This window comes from Rhinolophus sinicus, linkage group LG15 (genome assembly GCF_036562045.2).
Source record: "Rhinolophus sinicus isolate RSC01 linkage group LG15, ASM3656204v1, whole genome shotgun sequence".
NCBI classification, from domain to species: Eukaryota; Metazoa; Chordata; class Mammalia; order Chiroptera; family Rhinolophidae; genus Rhinolophus; species Rhinolophus sinicus.
In genome coordinates this window covers 15,581,924-15,602,902 of record NC_133764.1, presented here as the reverse complement: position 1 = coordinate 15,602,902, position 20,979 = coordinate 15,581,924, and the positions used below count along the sequence as shown (strand labels likewise).

Genomic DNA, 20,979 nt, shown 5'->3' with positions numbered 1-20,979 from the left:
TATTCTGGTCTCCTTATAGGAGACCTATATTTTTCTTTCTGGAATCTTCTAGGATCTTCTTTTTATATTTGTAACTAAGTGATTTTATGACTATGTCTCCTGCTTTTTTACTTTTCGCTTTTCCTGCCTTATAGTCAATAAAAATCTTTTAATCTGAAGACTCATGTTTTCTTCAGCTCCAGGAATTTTTTTTCTATTGCTCTCTCCTTCTGGGGAGTCCATTATTAGGAGTTTGAGCCCTCAAATTGAGCAGTTTTGTCCCTTATCATTTCTTTCATAATTTTCTGTTTCTTCATCTTTGTGTCCCACATTCCAGATTTCCTCATTTTTATCTTCCAACCACTATTTTTATATTTCTGCCTGGTATTTTTAATTTCCCAGAGCCTTTTGTTATTCTGCAGTCATTCCTTTTTCATAGCATGTTACTCTTATTTGAGGAATGAGCCTATATATTTTAAGACTCTGAATTTAACTTGCCTATTTTATTCAATTAATTAGCAACATATCTAATTATTTAAGTGTGGAGGCTTAAGTGGCTTAAAAGAACAATCTTTGATTTGCTCACAACTCTGCAGTTTGGGCTGGGCTCAGTAGGGTGGTTCTTTTGCTCATCTTTCCTGGGGTCATTTCATGGTCTGTAGTCATTTGACAGTTTGACTGGGGTGGAGGCCCAAGCAGGTTCACTACTCTGCCGTCGGTGCTGGCTGTTGGCTGGGGTATCTCGGTTCTCCTCTTTCTGGCCTCTCGTCCGGCACACTGGACTAGCGGTAGGCTTTCTCACATGATGGCAGCTGTGTTCTAAGTGGTGAAAAAGGAAGCTGCTGAGAACTCTTGAGGCCTGCACAGAAGTCACATGTTACTTCTGCCTCATTCTGTGGGTCAAAGCAAGTCACAAACCTAGACCAGATTACAGGGATGGGGAAAAAGACTCCACCTCGTGATGGGAGGAGAGGAAAATAATTGGTGGCCATGTTTAATCTACTACAACCTCCCAGGCAGCTTCTCCCTCTGCCATAACAAAATGCCATAGACGGGTGGGCTTGAATAACAGGAGTTTATTTCTCACAGTTCTGGAGGCTGGACGTCCAATATCAAGGTGCTGGCAGATTTGATTCCTGGTGACAGCCCTCTTCCTGCCTCGCAGATGGCTGCCCTCTTGCTGTGTCCTCGCACAGAGGGGAGAGAAGCAAGCTCTTTAGTGCCTCTTCTCATAAAGACACTGATCCCATCGTGGGGGCCCCACCCTCATGACCTCATCTAACCCTAATTACCTCCCAAAGGCCTTATTCCCAAGTACCATCACACTGGGGATTAGGACATCAACATATGAATTTGGGGGTAGGGCACAACTCAGTCCATAGCCCCCTCTAAGAGCCAGTGTTGCTCTTAAGTAACCTGAGTTACATGAAGCCTTGAAATTTGCACATGTATTCAGTGGTCTCAGCTGACAGATATGTGTTAGGTATCTAGCAAGTGCTAACACGTACTGGGTGCCCTGGGAGGCTCCTGCCGTCACAGAGCTTCTGATCTGGTGCAGGAAACAGATACATAATAAATAGGCGATCCTATCTCTGTGTGTGTGTGTGTGTGTGTGTGTGTGTGTGTGTGTGTGTGTTGCAGTGGGAGACCTGCATGGTTTTTGTGGACGCTTCTGGATTAAAGTAATTTCCTAAAGGCTGGATTTCCTTATCCCAACCAGAGAAGAAAGAACAGCATGTGCAAAGGCCTGGAGGCAAGCGACAGCCTCGCGTGCTCAGGGAATGAAAGGGGCTGTGTCTGGCTGGTCCAGAGTGTGGAGGCTGAAGGAGGCATGAGAAGAGGCTGGGGTGGGAGGCAGTTCTGGGGTCTTGTTGGCCATGCTGTGGAGTTTAGCTTCCTGTTAGAGTCCCTGGGAGGCCGGGGGTGGAGGCAGAGAGAGAGGGAGAGAGAGAGTTTTCAGGTAACAGGGTATAAAGGGCTGTGCTGCCTCTCTGCCAAGGTGGGTTGACCCTTTAAGAGACCCTTTTTTAAAGTGACCAAAGTATAAGCAAGAAGACCTCTCTATAACAAGCCATTTCCCATGGCTTTTCAGCACTGGGCCAGCCTGGAACTTGTTAAGCAGGCAGAACATGGTCTCTTTGAAGACAAGAGTCCCATGTTCTGTCCTCTGGGGACAGTTCCTTTGCCTTTTTCATTTGTTCATTCAATTCATTCAGTCAGTCAGTCAATCAGTAGCATTCCTGCCATATACACGCTCCTTGCTGGGTCCTGGGAATACGGGAATGGCTCAGGCACAGCCCTGCCCTTGAAGAGCTCACAGCTTTCTAGCTGGGTGAAGTGCTGTACCAGCAGTACCACATGGCCTCCGGGAGCCCAGCAGAGGTGCTCTGATTCTGCTCAAGGTGGCATAGAAGGCTTCCTGGGGGAAGTATCGCTGGAGACAAGGGTGAGGGCACTCCAGGTAGAAGGAACAGCATGTGCAAAGGCCACAGACTATCCCCCTGCTCTGACCTGTGGGGTGAGGGGTGGAGAGCCTGGACCCCTTACCTGAGTTCACACAGGTGCACTCCTGATTGCATGGAGGCGGAGAGAGGCAGTAACACATGGAAGGGGCAGAGCACTGGACAGGGACAGAGGTCTTCACTGCCCCCTCTCCATCCTCCCGAGGGGCTGGTCCTCCTAGGCCTCCCCTTCCTGCCAACAGGGCCTGGCAATTACCACCTTCTCCAGCCACAGCTATTTAGGAAATGCCAGTGATTAGCGATTGTTATCACAGTAATTAAAATTCCCTGGGAACAGCTTGGCTAATATCCATCAGTATCTGCAGTCAGGTTGTCTGTGAGCTGAAATTGTAATGAAAACCTGGAAGCAGAGCACAAAGCGGTGCTATGGGGAGAATTTAATGATTTAATGCCGTTGGCCACCCCAGGCAAGTGCCATGGCGGCTGTGCGGGTCTCATTAAATGGCATTTTCAAGGCTGGCTGCTTTGCTGGCCTTATCACAGCAAACCACACATGGGGAGCAGAGTGGGGTTTTGCAGAATCGCACAGCTCCAGATAGTGAACCTTGTCTGATTTGTGGCCCTAGACAGGGTGGGATGGGGGTTAATTCCCACAGAGGGTTTTTCGTGCCACCGTACTGGGGGCAGGGGCCAGGCAATGCCAGGCAACGGGTTATGGGCCTGGAGGCGCTGAGCAGAAATCAGGTGATTAAAAGCTACTGTGGTAGGTTTTGCTGGGTGGGGGTGAGCAGGGAAGCGAGAGAAGGTCTGGGGATGTGCGTGGATTGGCATCGGGCAGGAGGGGTGGCTGGTCAGGACTCAGCCCAGCTGGGATCCCTCATGCCAGCCCTGTTCTCCCACGTGGAAGGCATTTCCCAAAATACTGACATTGTGTCGTATGCACCTCCATATCGGGTGATACACCTGTGTCCCCTGCCTGAAGGACTCAGAAAGTGCTGCTCCTCAGGCTGGTCCAGGATCACCGGCCAGTCTGTCTGGTCTCTGCCCACCGTGATGGCATCAGCCTCCACATGGAGTACAGTGCTAACCAGAAAGAAGCAGACAGAACCCAGGCCCCCTTCCAGTGGACCCACAGGGAATGACTGACCTGCCCAGTGGACCCTGGGGAGGTACTGCAGGCCTGGCAGATCCATGGATCATTGCCTCTGCTGAGCATAAATATCGGGGTGAATTGTATGAAACTGATAGGGGGGTGTATAGGTCACAAGTGGTTGAATACTGTTTAAAAATGTCGAATATCAGCATGTTCATGCATTTCAACCTAATACTTTAAATCCTGTGCTCTTTATCCAGTTTTCCAAAAGCACTTGACAGATCAGTGTTTTTTAAGTGGGAGGTAGGAGTAGAAATGGATTATTGCAATGGGAGGTGCGGCTGATGGCATGGGGCCCACTGGCTGTGATATGTCAGGCTGGGCACGGGCGGCCAGGGCTGTGGGTCTCACTGGTGCTCCAGGAAGGGCTGGGAGCATGCAGCTGCCTTGTGCTCTGCAGTTCATGGTTCGGGAGGGTCACTGGAGCCTGCTCTGCACCGGCACGCCCTGCTGGGAACTTCCTGTTTATCCTTCTTTTAATCTGAAACAGCAAATCCATTTGGTTAATTATAAGAACTTGGATGAAACCCTCAAGCCACTTCCCCAGGAAGGCTCAGACTTTATGGATTGGTACACATTCCAAAAAACAACCCACAGCTGCCAATTCAGCCATTCTACAGTGTTTACCAAGCACCTACTATGTGTCAGTGGTGCTAGAAGCCTGCAGATACAGTGGTAAGCAAAGCGCCCTGCCCCTTCCTCCTGATGGTGGAACCTAGAGGGAGAGACAGATCAAAATGAAAGGACCAGCCAAAAGGTGGAAGCAATCCAAGTGATGGTTGAATGGATAAAGGACATGTGGTGTTTGCCTACAATGGAATCTTATTCATTCTCAAAAAGGAGGGAAATTCTGACACATGTTGCAGCAAGGATGAACGTTGAAGACATTATGCTCAGTGAAATAAGCCAAATACTGTAGGTATGTCCAATACTGTATGATTCTACTTAATTGACGTACCTAGACTAGTCAGCTTCTTATACAGAAAGTAGAACAGTGGTTACCGGGGGTTGGGGGGAGAGGAGAACGGGAGCAATTTAATGGGTACAAGTTTAAGTTTTATAAGGTAAAAAGACTTCTAGAAATTGGCTACCCAATAATGTAGATGTACTTAATATGACTGAACTGTATACATTTAGAAATGGTTAAGATGGTAACTTTATGTTATGTGTATTTTAACACAAACTTTTAATTAAAAAAGAAAAAAAGAAAGGAACACGCACACTCACGAGCTGGCACCATGGTCCCAGCTCCACAGGAAAAACATGGAGGCTGTAAGATGAGGGCTCCCTGGGCGTCAGGGATAGGCTTGGCCCTGTGATGTCCCCAAACACTGCTCTGCAGTGTTTCGTGGTCTGTCCTGATCAAAGCCACACAACAGTGAAGTGTGAGCCACATCTCCGAACCACCCTCAGCGTTGTCCCATCCAACCCCCTTCAAAAAGGGCCTCAGCTGGCCGGGCACGAGGGGAGTGTGCCCTCTACCCCAGACGGTGTGCCCCGGGCCCACAGCAGGTCCCCATCCTTCCTCCCGTGGCACTTAATTCTGGTGACCTCGGGACATGACAAGACCTCCCTCAAGCCCACCACCCCCCATGGTCACTGCTCCTAAGCAGGGTCCCTAGACCAGACCCCACCAGGAAGTGTAGCATGGGGTCCTCGCCGGAAGACACTTAGTGCCCCACTGGGAATTCGACTTTTCTTCCTGGAGAAGAAAACATATGTCATCATCTAAGTGAACACACGTCCCTTGATCTGCTGCTCCCCGGGATGTTTCCTAAGGCAATCACTGACACCTGTCTGATGATAGGTGTGCAAGGTGACGGTCACAGCACTGCTCATAGGAGTGAAAAACTGTAAGCAATTTACATGTCCATCAGTGGTGGGCTGCTTTAATTAACTTTAATAAATCCAAGCAAGCCATTAAAACATGATGGAGAAGACCATTACTTATTAACACAGAACAGCTGCTATAATATGTAGTTAAGTGGGGGCAAAAACAGGTTGCATCTGCGTGGTCCTGTTCTTAAACAAACAAAAAAATTGTGTATATACCCAGAAAGAAGTGTGAAGAATTCACAGCACAGTGTTAAACCGGGCTCCCTTTTTGTGGTAATGTTATGAGTGGCCCAAAATTTCTTTATGTCACTTTTTTGTTTTTGTCCTAATTTTGTATGCTAAGTATGTAGGAGGTCTGACAGTTAAGTTCAGGGACTCACCCTAAGAAAAATGCTACAGGGCGGCCAGATGGCTCAGTTGGTTAGAGCACATGCTCTTACCAACAAGGTTGCCAGTTCAATTCCTGCATGGGATGGTGGGCTGTGCCCCCTGCAACTAGATTGGACTTGGAGCTGAGCTGCTCCCTCCACAACTAGATTGAAGGACAACGACTTGACTTGGAGCTGATAGGCCCTGGAAAATACACACTGTTCCCCAGTAAAATTTTTAAAAAAAAATGCTACGCACCTCTGCTGAATATCACTACAGTCACCTTCGAAGTATTCCCCTTGGGAAGCTATGCACCAACACCAGCACCTAGTCCACCCTGCAAAGCAATTTTGGAACTCTTTTTCTGGAATGGCCATCAGAGCTATCGTTCTATTACCCTTGATGTCCTGACTGTCATCAAAATGTCTTCCTTTCAGTATTTCCTTTATCTTCAGGTAAAGAAAGAAATCACTGGGGGCCAGATCAGGTGAGTAGGAAGGGTGTTCCAATACAGTTATTTGTTTACTGGCTAAAAACTCCCTCACCGACAGTGCCATGTGAGCTGGTGCATTGTCGTTGTTGTGAAGGAGAGAGACCCTGCTTGCTGCGCCATTTGTCATGCGGAGCGGTTGCGGGTCCTCTAGTCCCGCTCCCCACATAAGAATGCAGGATATGGCTAGGCCAAAAAGGAACATCCACGGGGCCATAGATATGGAATTATATACCACTATAGTCTCACTGGAGGCTGGATCCACACGACCTGCAACCTGCTGTCTGCTTTTCTGCCTGCCAACCAACCAACTGACCAACCAGTGCAGCCACAGCAGTTATATCAGTGGCTAATTGTCTAACTGGTTACAGCTGATGGTCAATTAGCCACAGCTGATAGCCATCTACCACGTGAGCCAGCACCTTTTCACGTGCGGCCGAGAGCCTGGAAACTGCTCTGTGGGACTCTGTCCCCACAGTCGTGATGCAAGAGCCATGAATTGTTGGCGAAAAGTACAGGTCGTCTAACTTTTTCACACAGCCTTTCAGGCCTTCCAAATAGTAACCTTGGTTTACTGTTTGTCCAGTTGGTATAAATTCATAATGAATAATCCCTCTGATATCAAAAAAGGTTAGCAACATCATTGCAACAAGTTCAGTAACTTAATTGTGAGATCTCATATGTCTGTCTCTTCTCAGGTTAAAAAAAAAAAAAAAAAAGACAAAGCAATTTCCTTGGTGGGGGGGGGGAGGCAGTGAGGTGCAGGTCCTAAGCCCACCCAGTCCCCACCATTCACACTTGGCTCTTGAGGGTTTGCTTCATGTGGTCCCCCAGAGGCCCAGCCCATGTTGGGGGGCAGGAGTTGGCGTGCGTAGGGGAGGCAGGCAAGGCCAGCACTAAGCACAGGCCTTCACTTAGCAGAGGGAGGCTGAGGGAACCCTTTGCTGGCTCCCCATGGCCTCTTAGGCTTGAGTATCTGTTCTCAGAAGCCACGCAGCAGCTCTGCAGTGCCAGGGTGGCCTGGGCGACTGCTGCTTGTACTAGTTTCCTCTCCCTATACGGTACTTCCTTGCCCTCTAGGTGTCCAGCCTGTAGGACACTTAGTGTTCATGATGATGACCCACTGAAGAGTTCATCCCACCAGAGGGTTACTCACCACCCAACCACAATTTAGTGAGCATCTACTTTGTATCTGTAAACTGCTGGGACGAGACTCTACGGCCTCCATTGTGTGGTAGAGGCCATTAGAGTGGTGGGCTGGCCTTGGGCAAGTCACTTAACTTGTCGGAGCCTCAGTTCTCCCATCTGGAAAGTGGGGATAAAAATAGAGCTTCCTCAAAGAACTGTTATCACCAGATGCCTCTGGGAATGGGGGAGGAGACTTTTTAATTGTGCACTTTGTGAATTTTAGATCATGTGCATGTGTTACCAATTCAGATAAATAATTATTTATTGCAGGAGCGCTGTGAGAGGATCAGAAAGGGATTTTCAAAGGGGACTCCACGTAGCATTCATCCCACCAGAAGGGTTCTGTGTTTTGCAAGAGCCACACAAAAGCAGGCCCTTCCGCACAGGGTACCTGGGAGGGAAGGATGAATGATTTGGGCCAGGAACAGGGTTTGGACTCTGTGGTCCTGGCACTCTGGCGCATAAAGAGACAGCTGCTGTCTACGTGGATAAATACACGCACATCGCTCAACAAGTGAACAGCCAGTGCTGTACAGCTAAGTGCTGAGTTTATGCAGACCCACGACCAGGGTTGAGTTCCTCTAGGAAAACTTGCCGGGTAGGGTCTATGTGGGAAGCACTGTGTATTCTTTCGCCCTGTTGGAAAACCCTGTGCACATTGACATATTAAAGGCTCTGAGAAGTCCTGCAGTCACAGAGCGTGGCTTAACCTAGCACTTCCCAGTGTACATAATCAGGAGCCATTACTTTTATTTTTTCTTTCCTTTTTATTTTTATTTTTATTATTATTTTTTGGCATAGCCCCTGTTACTATCCCACAGAACTGATACTGTGCAGAGGAAGCTTTGGGGAGTGGGAAACACTGTTCTGGAGAGAATCAGGGCAGACTCTGGCCTTCTGATCGTCTCCCTTTTGAGGAGGGGACTTGGTCCACTGATTGTCCACATTTGTCAGAGGAGAGGAGGAGGACGATGATGATGGTGAGCACCTGCTCTGTCGAGTGGCTGCTCTGCCCAGCGCTGGGCCGTGGGCCTTACATTCTTTTATAAGTCTGAGCCTTACGTGCATCTGTAAGTCTGTTCCTCATGGCTACCCTGTGAGGCGGACACTGTTCTTACATCCACCTACTAGTAATGAAGCTGAGGGTCAAGATGTGTCCAAACTCACAGCTGCTGGGTGACACACTTAGGATTGAAACCCAGCACATCCGCTCTGAACTGCCAAGCCTCCCTCTTTTTTGAAAAGGTCACATCCTTCCTTCACACACTCTCACTCCTCTTACTAAATACCTCGAATGTATTTCCTTCATCAGAAAAGAGAAGAGAAAGCACTGGGTGGTGTTGGAAGTAGGCGTTGAGTTCAGAGGCCTTATCTCAGTTGCTGCTCTGAATTCTCCTCTGAGATTCGGGCCCTTTCAGTGGCCACTGCAGATTGTCTCATCCCCAGAGCTCCCCACACAGCTGCCAGTATGCTGCGTGGCCCACCCCACCTCTTCTTCCAGCCTCTTGTCACTGCCCGAGTCCCCAGGGGAATGGTCGGACTGGAAGGATGCAGGTGGCATCTTTTGAGCATGCAACTTTGCACCAGGAGGGGAGGGTGGGCTTCCATGGGAGCTCCATACAGGGAGGGCTGCTCTGCATTCTGTTCTCTAAGCAGGTGTCTCTCTCGCCCAGGTCTGGAAAAGATCGGGGGCCTGGTTCTTCAAAGGGCTCCCCAAGTACATCCTGCCCCTGAAGACCCCAGGCCGGACGGATGACCCCCACTTACGACCTTTGCCTGTGGAGCCTGCTGAGCAAAAGCCCAGGAACACTGAGACCAGTCGAGTCTACACGTGGGCCCGAGGGAGAGGTAAGTCCCCGTTGCCCCCTCTTCCTGCAATAGTGATGTTCAAGCTGTAGGCCAGCAGCCTGTGCCATGCGCACCAGGGCGATGCCCGCCACTTTCTCCACATGGTTCATACTAGTGTTTCATCCCTCTCTGTGCCCTCGGTCCCCACCTGCACCCCTGTGGGTGGCTGGACCTCAGTGCAGTGATTGCTTGTAGCTGCACTGAGGAGGCTGTTTCACAAACAAGCACACATTTGGGGGCAGGGATGCCATGAATAGAGCTATGGGTCTTTGCAGAAATGGGATGTCATTGAGGTCTTTTTGCAAAGTACAAAAATGCATCTTTCCAAAGCAGGCCTGTAGCATCTCTTCTCAGCTCATTTCTTATGTCTGAGTAAGGGGGCATCTCCTGGTTTCCCTGGTCCTAATGAGCAAAGTGACTTTGTGCCCAGGGGCTCTTGGTATTTGTGGTGGTTGCACTGTTGTGGGTGCTTCCCAGGCCCCCCCCCATCAGAAGGGGAGCTCCGCTCCACTGTTGAGAATAGTACCTGGTATGGCTGATACACGTAGCTCTCCACAGCTTACATGACTTTAATGGTCGTGGTTTTATTTTCAAAGTTCCTGGTCTCATAACAGGCTCCAAAAGTGGACAGAGCAGGTATTCAGCAGCCCCATCTTATAGATGAGTAGCTTGAGGCCCAGAAAAAAAGAGGGACTTACCCAACTGGTGTGTGGCAAAGCTGGGACCAAAAGCCTCTGGCTCCTTCTGCCCTGAGTTTCAGCCCAAGACTCAGGTCTGAGGATCCTAAATGAGAGAAGGCAGCCAGAGGGATGGGCTCATCCCGATGCCGGGGCAATGGACCCAAAATAATAGATACGCAGCTGCTTCAGAGGGGCTCTGCGACAGCTCCCTGTCCGGGTTATGACCTGGTATCCAATTATCTTTATATTACTTGGGCTTTTTTTTTTCTTGTTACAAAAACAAGGCGTGCTTATTATAAAATTGTGAAGGTTGTCAAAAGATATAATTTAGAAGTTAAAAATGCCCTGTAGGTTGGCCCTTCCAGACATAACTGGCATTACCAGCTGGCATCTAGTCTCCAGATATCTTTCCTTCGGCATCACTCGGCTCTTTCTGCAGCAGGCCTTCTAATTCTTGCTAATTCTCCTGGATGCTGTTGGCACTTCTAATTCCCATGAATTCACCTTCCCTGCCATCACTGCCACAGACAAGCCCTTGCTTGGATCACCGGGCCAGTGCAGGTGGAAACTGGGCAGGCAGAGAGGGGAGTGGCCCAGCTGGGACTGGCCTGAGGGGGGCGCTAGCCCTGTACCGCCAGCCCTGTGCCGCCCTGCCAGCCCCCTGAGGGAGCCTGAGGGAATTTGTTAGGGAAGTGGGTCTCTCTTCCCTTCTGTCTGGTTTCCGCCCTCAGAGCTGGGCCTTTCTCCTGTCCCAGCCCTGTCACAGTGCGTCCATGTCCCTCAGACCAAACAAAGAGTTGCAGCCATGGAAACAAGCTGGTGGACACTGTCAGGTTTAGAATGTTGCTTCGAGTGGGTTGGGGAGAGGAGGCCCCGAGGCCCCCACCACACACACACATGCGCGCACCCCTGGGGAAGGGCAGAGCCTCTGTCTCCTCCTCAGCCACACAGACACAGATGGCCTTTTAATTATGTGGGCAAAGAGGCCAGCGGTCCACACGCTTGGAGTTGGCACCGTTTATTAACCAAATTTGTACTAAAGCCAGGCCAGGCTATGTGGAGGCCCCCTTGTGTGAACTTGGTCTCCCTGCGCAGACCTGATTGGAAGCCCCCCAGGCTCCCAGGGCACAGGCAGTGCTTCCTCCACTCCAGGCCCCGTGCCAGATGCTTCGCAGCCCTGTGACAATCCCCATTGTCGTGCTGAGCAGGAGGTGGCCCAGACAAGTGACCTACGTGTCTCGCCCAGGGGCAGCAAGACGGTGAGGGCTGATGACCCTGCGCAGGTTGGTGTCTGCGCCCACCCAGAGGGGTGCACCGAGAATGTTGGGGGGATGCATGTGGTGGGCAGGACTGAACTTGAGGAAACCCACCACTGAGGGAGAGGGAGGGGTAGGAGCTGGTGGAAGTGGCATTGCGGGAGAAGCAGGACGAAAGCATAGAGATTCCATGCCATGGAAGCCACAGTGCGAGGGGTTTGCAAGGAGGGGTGCTGGAAAGCTACCAATAGGCCAACTGTTCCTGACCCAGACCTGGCCATGCACTCACAGAGGCACTTTGTAGCAACCAGATACTGTGAGAGACCAGAAGCCCAGGCCAGCTGGAACTATCCTTACAGCTGGTCCTGAGCCTGGAGGGAAGGAGGCTAGCCCTTCTGTGGCTTCTTGGAGGTCCACATGGCCTCGTGGCCATGCCTGCCTCTGGGAAGCCCCTCAAGCTGCCAGGGGCTGCTACCTTCGTCTGGATTGAGACTCTCAGGCTCCTGGCAGTAGACAGACCCCAGCAGGCAGCCCTGGGAGTCTGGCCCAGGGACATCCCCAGGCCTCTCCAAACCCCTGCTGACTGGGAAACCAGTTGCTCTTTTCCCAGCTTTGAGGGTGGCTTCTCCCCTCCTCCCCCAGCCTCACCATCTGTGGTCCCAAGGTGCTATGCAGCTGACTGGGTCAGAGCTGCAGTGTGTGGTCTAGATCAGTGCCTGCCTGGTAAGCCTGGCCTTCACAGTGCCCCCATTCAGCTGACACTGAGTTTCGGGCCAGGGGGAAACAGTGACCAGCACCCTCACACTGGAAGCTGCATGCTGGCAGGGCTGTGTATGGCCGAAACAGGTCGGTTTCTCAGCATGGAGCATGGGAGAGGCACGGGATAAATGCTTATTAGATGAATGAATGAACCACCCACCTGCCCCAGGATATTTGAAAGGCCTCTGGAGGTGTTTCATTAGGGCCTGCAGGCTCCCATAGGCCAGAGGTCTGTTGGACAGACCCAGGAGACTCTCAGAGGATGTTAAAACCACCCACTGTCATGAGGGGCTCTGTTCGCAGGCCCCTGCCTCCGGGGACGCCAGGGCCATCATCCCCCACCTGCCCTGCAGTCCCTGGCGTGGAAACTGATCCTGACAGCGGCGCATTCTCTCTGACCCTCTTCCTCACCCCCATTCCTCTCTCTCTTTCTCTCCTCCTGCGCTTGGGGCTGGTACACTTGGGGCCCAGATTCTCCCCCCCATTCCAGCCCACCCTGCTTTCTTTTTCCTGCCCTATTGTAAGAACGGTAATCAATAGATACAAGCCTTGAATTCTTCAGTCCACAGAGACATCAAATGAAGTGTATTGATGTTTCTGAGGCAGATTCCTTTTCTTCCTCCTTTAAATTTTCTTTGTTAATTTTTAATTACATAAGAATACATCGTATTTTTAACAAATTAATTCAGAAGTCTATGAAAAATTAAAATCTCTTCTCTTGCCGTCATCTCCAAACTCCTTTCTCCCTGTTCCTACAAACGTTGATATCGGGTTATTTTTGGTTTGGTTTGTTTTTTGCTCTGATTTTAACAACAAAAATAGGCTCTTTCCCATAACTCTGCATGTTGCTTTTTTCACTTGAAAGAATATCATGGGCATCCCTCCAGGTCAATAGCTATAGATTTTACTTTATTCTTTTCAATGGCTGGATAAAATCCCCATCATATTGTTTATTGTTATTAAATTATTCACCTATTGATGGACATTCAAATTGTCTCTAGCTTTTTGTCACTGCAAGCGATAGTGAGACGTCCTTATATGTACATGATGCTTTTATTTCCATGGGGTAGGTTTCCAAAAATGGGGTTCTGTGTTTTAAATTTTAATAGACATTGCCAAACTATATGCCAGAAATGTTACAGTCTCTTATACTCATTTATTCTCGCATCCTTGCCTGCCATGAATATTATTGATATTTATAATTTTGGCAAGTATACTAGATGGAAAAGGATATTTCATTATTTTAATTTGCACATTTGAGTATCTTCATATCTTTATTATTTATGGATAATTTAGGTTTCCTCTTTTAAAAATTGCCTGTTTAAGTCCATTGCTCATATTTTATTAAGTTATTTTCTCTTATTGATTTGTAGGTGCTCCTTATATATGTTAGGGTTATTAAATGGGTTGCAAATATTTTTCTCCTTGACTTTACATCTTGTTTGACTTTAGTCCTATAGTATTTTGCCATTCAAAATCTATTTTGCCATTCAAAAACAAATTTTTCTTAATTTTCGTGAAGTCGGGTGTGTCTTTCTTTTGCCTTGTGGTATCTAGGTTTCCTATCTTGCTTTGAAATGTCTTCTTCTCCAAGGTTAAAAAAAGTCTGCTAAAGAAAAAGTTTAAGTAATATAAGGAAAAAAGGGAATTACTTAAATATGATAAAATTACCCAAAATTAGAAAAATCGAACACCAAATATCATATTAACTGATAAAGCACTGAAGTCATGTTCTGTCAAAATACAAGTCACCATCATTCAACAGTACTTTAAAGTATTTAATGTAATAAGGCAAGAAAATAATCTGTTACTATTGGAAAAGAGAAGAAATTCTCTTCTTTGCAGATGATGTGACGAAGAAAATCCAAGAGAGTTTACTAAAACAGCCCACTAGGATTAATAAGAGAATTTGGGAAGTGACAGAACAAAGTAAATCAATAGTTTTATTATAACCATACTAACTATTAGAAATAGAAATAGGAAAATCCATTCATAATTGCAACAAAAATTATGAAATTCTACAAACAAATTTTTGTAGAGAATTATAGGTCCAACATGAAAAAAATTGTAGGATCTTATCACAGGACAAAAAGTAAGATATGAACAGAGGCAGATAAGAATCGTGGTTCCTCCAAATTCATAAGTGTAACAACCTTTGAGTCCCAGTAGAGTTTTTAGGGAGGAATGGACTCAAATGTTTTCATTATCCATTGGATAAACAAAAGGTGCAATAATCATGCAATAGAATATTATTCCACCTTAAAAAGAATGAGGTACTGACACATGCTACCACATGGATGAACCTTGAAAACATTATACTAAGTGAAAGAAGCCACACACAAAAGGCCAAGTCATGTATGATTCCATTTATGTGAAATGTCCAGAACAGGAAAATCCATGGAGACAGAAAGTAGATTAGTGATTGACAGGGGCTAGGGAGGATGTGGGAAGATGGATAGGAACTATTTACTAATGGGTACAGGGTTTTTAAAAGTGAGAAAATGTTCTGGAATTAGTGGCGATGGTTGCACTATAAATATACTAAAAACCACTGAATTGTGTACTTTCAAGGGGTAGATTTTCTGCTGCATGAATTATAGTTCAATAAAAAACTTCATAAAGAAGTTAAAGAATGTTTTAACAAAATGTTTTTCTAAAAACAATAGCAAGGGAGGAGTTGCCTGACCAAATATGAAAGCATACTATAAAGTTACTGTAATCAATAGAAAAAGTATAATATTGGCCCCAAAATAAATAGAATGTTTATTTATAGAATAAATAAACAGATAAGTGGAACAGACTCAAGAAATAATAGACCTAAGACCTACGGAAGCTGAACATTGGTAGCTTTTCAATTGAATGGGAAAATAACAGGTTTATTTAACAACTGGAGCTAGCATAATTAGATTTCCATCCCATTCCGTGTGTATCCAGAAACACATTGCAGATAGATTAAATTTCTAAATGTTAAAAATAACATAATGAATGTATTAGAGAAAGATCAGAAGTGGTTGGGTTTTTTTTTCCCTCTGTGTTATCTTAGCGACAGCTGGTGACACTCTGGCACCTACAGGGCAGGTGGGCTGGCTACCTGAATTTGCTACTCACTCCCTCTGGACACTGGATATTGATTTTGGCCAAGCATTTGCCTGCAGACCCCTTGGTGAGCCCCCTATAAGCTTGCTCATCGCAGACCATTTGTTCTTTCTTCAGGATGGGGTGGAGAATAGTATGACCTGAGTTTCTGCTGGTGACTGGCCCCAGGCCTGGCCTGGCTACCTCTGGGGAGAGGTCTCCACCCTCCCACCCAATCAATCCCAATGGAGTGTGTGCTCCACACGACTTTTCCATGGCAGATCATTGCTCCAAGTTTATGGCAGCAATGAATAAAGTCAGCTTTTGCGCACTCCCAGGTCTCTTTGTTCCCCTATGAAATATAAGGTGTAAATGGTGGAACCAGTACTTCGGGGTGTTGGGTCTTAATCCCGTTAGAGCTGGGCCCACCTCTTCTGCAGTCTTCTTTTCCTTTGAGCTGGATTCCTACCCTTGAGCTGTGTACAGAGGTATTTGCTAGGAGGAGGGGTAGGGGGATACCTATTGACCTTGCATATTTGGGTAATAAGAGATTACCTTTTCTTTCTCATATACTAGAAAGCTTAGAGGAAGGTATCTGCAGCTTTGGTTCAGCAGCTCAGTGACATCAGGACAGATGTCTTGCTCTTTCCCTCATGGTCACATCATGGTTGCTGGAGTTCCAGCCATCACTATAAAGAAAGGAAGATCAAAGGGGAGGCTGGAAAAATCAAGCCTGTAGCTTCTGCAGCCTTTCCTTGTAATAGAAGCAGGCAAGAGAGGTGGGGCTGGTACTACTACTCTGTTTCCCCAAAATAAGACCTAGCCGACCATCAGCTCTAATGTGTCTTATTTTACTATAAGACCTGTTCTTATCTAACATAATATAAGACCAGGTCTTATATTAATGTTTGCTCCAAAAGATGCATTAGAGTTGATGGTCTGGCTAGGTCTTATTTTCGGGGGAACACGGTAGTACTAGAAGAACCTGATTTCCTATGAGAGCTGGAGAGCTGAATTTATCTGACCGTAATCGTTACATGTGGAAATTAGTCTCCGATAGGACACTCCAGGGCTGAGAATACTTAACAAGATGGGGCTTCTTCTTTTCTTCAGCCGCAGGAAGCAGCGCTGCCTGGGTCTGCTCTGTGGCTGGCCTGCCCTGGCTTTCCCAGCTGTGGCTGAGCCCCTAAACCAAGGCGGGAGGAAGGGAACTGAAGCTTAGAGCCCACAGTGTTCAGAGGGCTTTCTAGGATGTGTGTTTTTTTCTCAGATGGGAACAGAGAGCTGAGGTTCCTAGGATGCTGACCCCTGGATCAGTGAGGTTTTGGGGTGTTCACCTCTCCCAGGGAGCCTGGGGCCAGGCGGTCGGGGGGAGCATTGTCTAAAGCATTTGTTGCTGCCCTGCCCGGTGGCCTGGCCTGATGAGGGAGGCCTTTCCACTTTACCCTCCACCCTACACCCCCAAAAGCCCCCAGCTGAGGGGGTGCTTTGAGCTCCCTGTAATCATGAGGCAAATCCACTTTCCGGTCTCCTTTGAAGCCTGAGTGACAATCCTTCCCCAGGACCCTTCCTGGGAGCCTCCCCGCTCCTGCCCTGGGCCATCCCCCTGAGGAGAGCACCAGCTTCCTGGATGGATTTGAACAGAATTACACACTGGTTTACTTCAAGGGCTGTTCTGAAAAAGTACTTAGGTTTCAGATTTGTTCCAGCTGAGTAGTTTTAAGAAAAATAGGAGTTTCATTATCACTTCGTTGATTCACTAGGTTTTAAACAATTTTTCTTTTTTTAATCAAAAACTGTGGTTCTGTTTGCCATCCAGTGAAAGCAAGCTTTGGAGTTGTTTGGGTTGAGCAGGCTGGTTCCGCTTCCAAATGACCCCTCAGCTAACCTGCCCATCCCCCACAACCTGCCCATCACCCACGCGACCATCTCCTGTCCCCCCTGGAGAAGTCGAGCGACTGGGTGCTGGGCTGGCCTCAGCCAGAGCTACAGCCAGAGCTCCGTGACTCATGGTCATTATCTCCTCTGATGTTCAGAACAGCCCGTGGGGCAGCTGCAGACAGCGAAATGGACTCTTGGTGATGGATGAGGAGGGGAAAGTCTGTCCAAGGTCACGTAGGCTGGGGCCAAGAGGGCCTGGTACCCAGGCTTCTGAATCCCAGCCCACACCCCTCCCCTCTGAGTGTAGTGCAGTGAAGCTATCACCCAAATCGCCACACACGCTGGCTTTCTTCTTTCGGACTTGGGGGGCAGGTTTTTGGTTGCCAGGAGCAGAGCCACCGAGGCTGGCTCAAGTAAGGGGGTTGCTGCCAGGCTGCTGAGGAAGGTCTCCCAGAAGCAGAGACAGAGATGAAGGTTTGTGAGGCCTCTGGGGGTGGAGGAGTATGGTAGCAGTTTCTTCTGCTTCTTAGGGAACTCTCGGATCAGCTCCATTCTCCAATCTCTGCCTGCTCAGCAACTTGTTCTCAGCAAGTCTGCTTGCCCTTCAGTCGGAGCATCTGCCTGCCCTCTGAGGACCCCACTCAGGAAGGAGGTGATTGGCCTGACTTGTGCCTGCTTATGCTGCCCTTTTGGCATCTAGCCTGTATCCCATCAGACATAATAGGCGGCATGGCCAGTTAGGGCTGCTTTCCCCCAAAGCAGAGCTCAGACAGAGCAGGGGGAAATTTGTGCCCCTTGCTCAATAGCCACTGAACCACAGAATTGGGTGTTTTGTATCTGGCAGGGTAGTGAGCTTCCTGTCACTGGGAGCATTTAAGCAGAGGCTAGATATTATAGTGGGATACTATGGCTGAGAAACTCACTATCGGCTTGTTAGTGTGTATCTGCCTCCATGTTGTAACCAGGATTGGGGGGATGGGAATATATTCTGTGGCCCAAGATGGAGAAAGCCACATGGCCCACGAAAGCTTTGAAGCCAAGACCTCTGTCTAGTTAGCACAGAGCTGTAGCCGACTGGGCTAATAAGCAGTTCCGTGGCAGCCGTTTTTCCATCAAACGCATATGCTGTTTCCTGACTTCTTAACGCAGCATGCTATTTATACCAGTAGATCCATTCATTCTTAATGAGCCACAGTTGTGGATTGTAAAATGTTTTATTTTCAGACAGGATTGCTCACTGCCCAGAGCCAGCTGTTGCTGTGCTGCCTTCCTTCTTTCCCTGTTCCTGAGAAATTAGCCTTTCTGAAGCTCTGCAAAGCCCTCAGCTGCCCTCTCCCACCCACCCCCACTCACCCCCAGTGTTTCCCCAGCAGACTCTGGACTTGCCATTTCTGTCACATCAGCCTGCAGAGAGTACACAAACTTCCTGCAGCCTTAGGAGCAGCTGGGAGTGTGTGTTGTGTGCAGGGTGGCCAGGCTGGCTGAGGCTTGGAGAAATCAGAGCAGAGCGGGAGGGCTTCCATGTTGGGAGGTGGGATGCCATCTGTCCTTGGAGGGTTGGACATTTGTCGGTATTATAGGCCACAAACTGCGAGAGCAGTGACTTGATCTGCTCACTGCTTTCAATTAATTGACAACTTTTTAAAATGTGGAGAATTGGCATTTAAAAGAATATGGGGGTTCTGGCTTCCTTTGTGAAAAGCAGAAGGTCTGCCAGTATACCACCCCTCCCTGGAAAAATCAGACTGACTAAATAGCAGCTTCCCCCTTTCCCACAGGGCTTGCGGTCTCTGGTTTGCCACAGTCCCCACCCCTCCCTAGTGTCAGTGACACTCATTGATCATACCCTTCCAGGCCTATTAAGAAGAAAGTAAAATAATTCTTGTTTCCACATCCCTTGAAAAGAGAGAGAATAAAAGTTCGACCAACAGGGATACTTGTTGCAAAAAGAGTGGGCACACTTCTCTGTGAAAGTAAACGATGCCCATATCCCGCCCACCTCACTCGCTGACCCTTCCACCTGACCAGTGGAAGACAGAAGCCTAACCATGTCCCATCTGTGTGTCCCTACTCCTGATTTTGACCCCACAAATCTTGCCCATAGTGGCTCTGTGCCTTCTGTGGAGGTGACCCATCACCATCACCTCTAGGGCCTGGAGATCTCGTGTATTTTAACAGAGAAGCCCCGGGCAGGAAAACTTCAGTTTTTGAAAGTCCTTCTTCTTCTCTGGGCCTTGGTTTCCCCCATGAGTAGGATGGGGATAGGGGGCTGGGACAGAGAGTCTGTTACCTGGCGGCTTTCATATCTTACAGTCCCATAGCCAAGGGGATGAAACTTGAGGGAGGAATTTCAGGCAGGCAGCAAAGCAGCTCCCAGATCATACTCTGAGGCTGACTCTACTGGGAAAAGCAGCTGCATTTGAGCATTGGCCCCGCCCTCCGCGCACACACACGCGCGCACACACACACACACACACACACACACACACACACTCAGTCCTGGTACGTGCTACCAATGAAATCCCATCAAACCCCCCCAGCACACCCTCCACCCCCACCCCTGCCCATTGTGCTTGTGGTGTTTGCTACTTAGCGAACACTAAGTGCTTATGAACTGAACATTGCTTTCAAAGTCCTATCCCTGAGATTATCTCTTATGTTTAACTATCACCTTCTTTGTCTCCGATCCTTTTACTCCCTGTGTGGGTTCTAGAGTCTTGGGGAGCTGGAAGTACCTGGGAGATATATATATATATATATGTAAAGATAGGAGAACTACCAAATATACACACAGACATGTGAGTCAGAAAGGACTGTTTAGAGGGGAGGGAGAGGCTGTCTGAACCATGTGAAAAGGGGCTATGTGTCCAGCGTGGAACCAATGGGTAAACCCATTGATTCAGGTCTTCATAGCGCTGCTCGGGTCCAGAAAATAAATGAAGAGAAAAGTCATAGACAGGCAGCCCTGTCATGGCTCCTGCCCGCCATTTGAGAAACTGAATGCTGTCCATCCCGCCAGAGGCAGGAGAATGGGTTGGAGATGCCTGAGCCCCAACGACTGTCAGTCAGTTGTTGGTCTTCTTGTGTGGCCGTCGTTCTGCCTGGCGCAGCTGAGGGCCAACTGTTTGCCTTTTGGTCTGCGCGGGTAAAGAAGCCGGCCTCAGGCCTCAGTGCTGAATGGGCAAGGAAAAACAGCAACATTGGTAGGTAGCTGCCGTAGACTGCATGGTTGCTCGTTGCAGGCTGTGCCAGGTGCTGTGCCGCCGTTATTTCGGGTCATCTCCCAACAACCTGTAATGGGGGGTCCACAACTCTTGTCCCATTTTATAGAAATGGAAACTAAGGCATGAAGAGGTCAAATAACGTATACTGGAATCTTGGTGCAGACAGAAAGAGAAACCTCGCGGCATTTGGGACACTCGGCCCTTCCCCTAAATCCCAGGGAAATAGAGGCCTAGTAGCATCTTGTGTGGCTGCATTGTGAAGGAGAAGCCCATGCATGCTAATTTGTCTTGACCTTCGGAGTCCTTGGTGAAGCCAAACACTAGCCTGATGCCAATGGGTGTGAATGGAGGGGCCACCCCCAAAACAGAAGATCTGAGCTTTAGGGAACTGTCCGTGCCCCAGAGCCCTCCTGCCTGTCCTGATTGTCCTCGCTGCTCAGGGATTGACTTCCCCTGAGCAGGAGGCCCTCATTAGCCACACCACGGAAGTCAGGGGCATGGCTGTGGCTTCGAATTTGCCCACACCTGCTCACAGCCTTAGCTGATTGGTTGATTCTAGCTGTAAGGTGAGGTCTGGGGGCTCCTTGTCCCTGGTCTGAGCTGAAATAAGAAAGCAGGGCCCAACCAGCCTCTGGCTTTGGTTTAGCCAACGTGTGCAAAGCTCCTGCCAAGTGCTAGGCCTGCACTGGGCTCTGCCTTGTACAGAAAAGTACACCCTCACCGGCCGCTAACGTGTCTCAGCAAGTAAATCTACAACTTAATTTCCCCTACTTTAGATT

At 48.5% G+C, this 20,979-nt stretch overlaps 1 protein-coding gene across 9 annotated transcripts in view; it reads left to right on the top strand.

Moving 5' to 3' along the window:
• The window catches only part of RPH3AL (rabphilin 3A like (without C2 domains)), a 138,700-nt gene that overhangs the window by 104,105 nt on the left and 13,616 nt on the right, over positions 1-20,979 (top strand). For all 9 annotated transcript variants that reach the window (XM_074320074.1, XM_019739551.2, XM_019739549.2 and 6 more), the window contains one exon: positions 9,151-9,325. In XM_074320074.1, the coding sequence (XP_074176175.1) occupies positions 9,151-9,325 (175 nt within the window). The remainder of the gene's footprint in view (positions 1-9,150; positions 9,326-20,979) is intronic.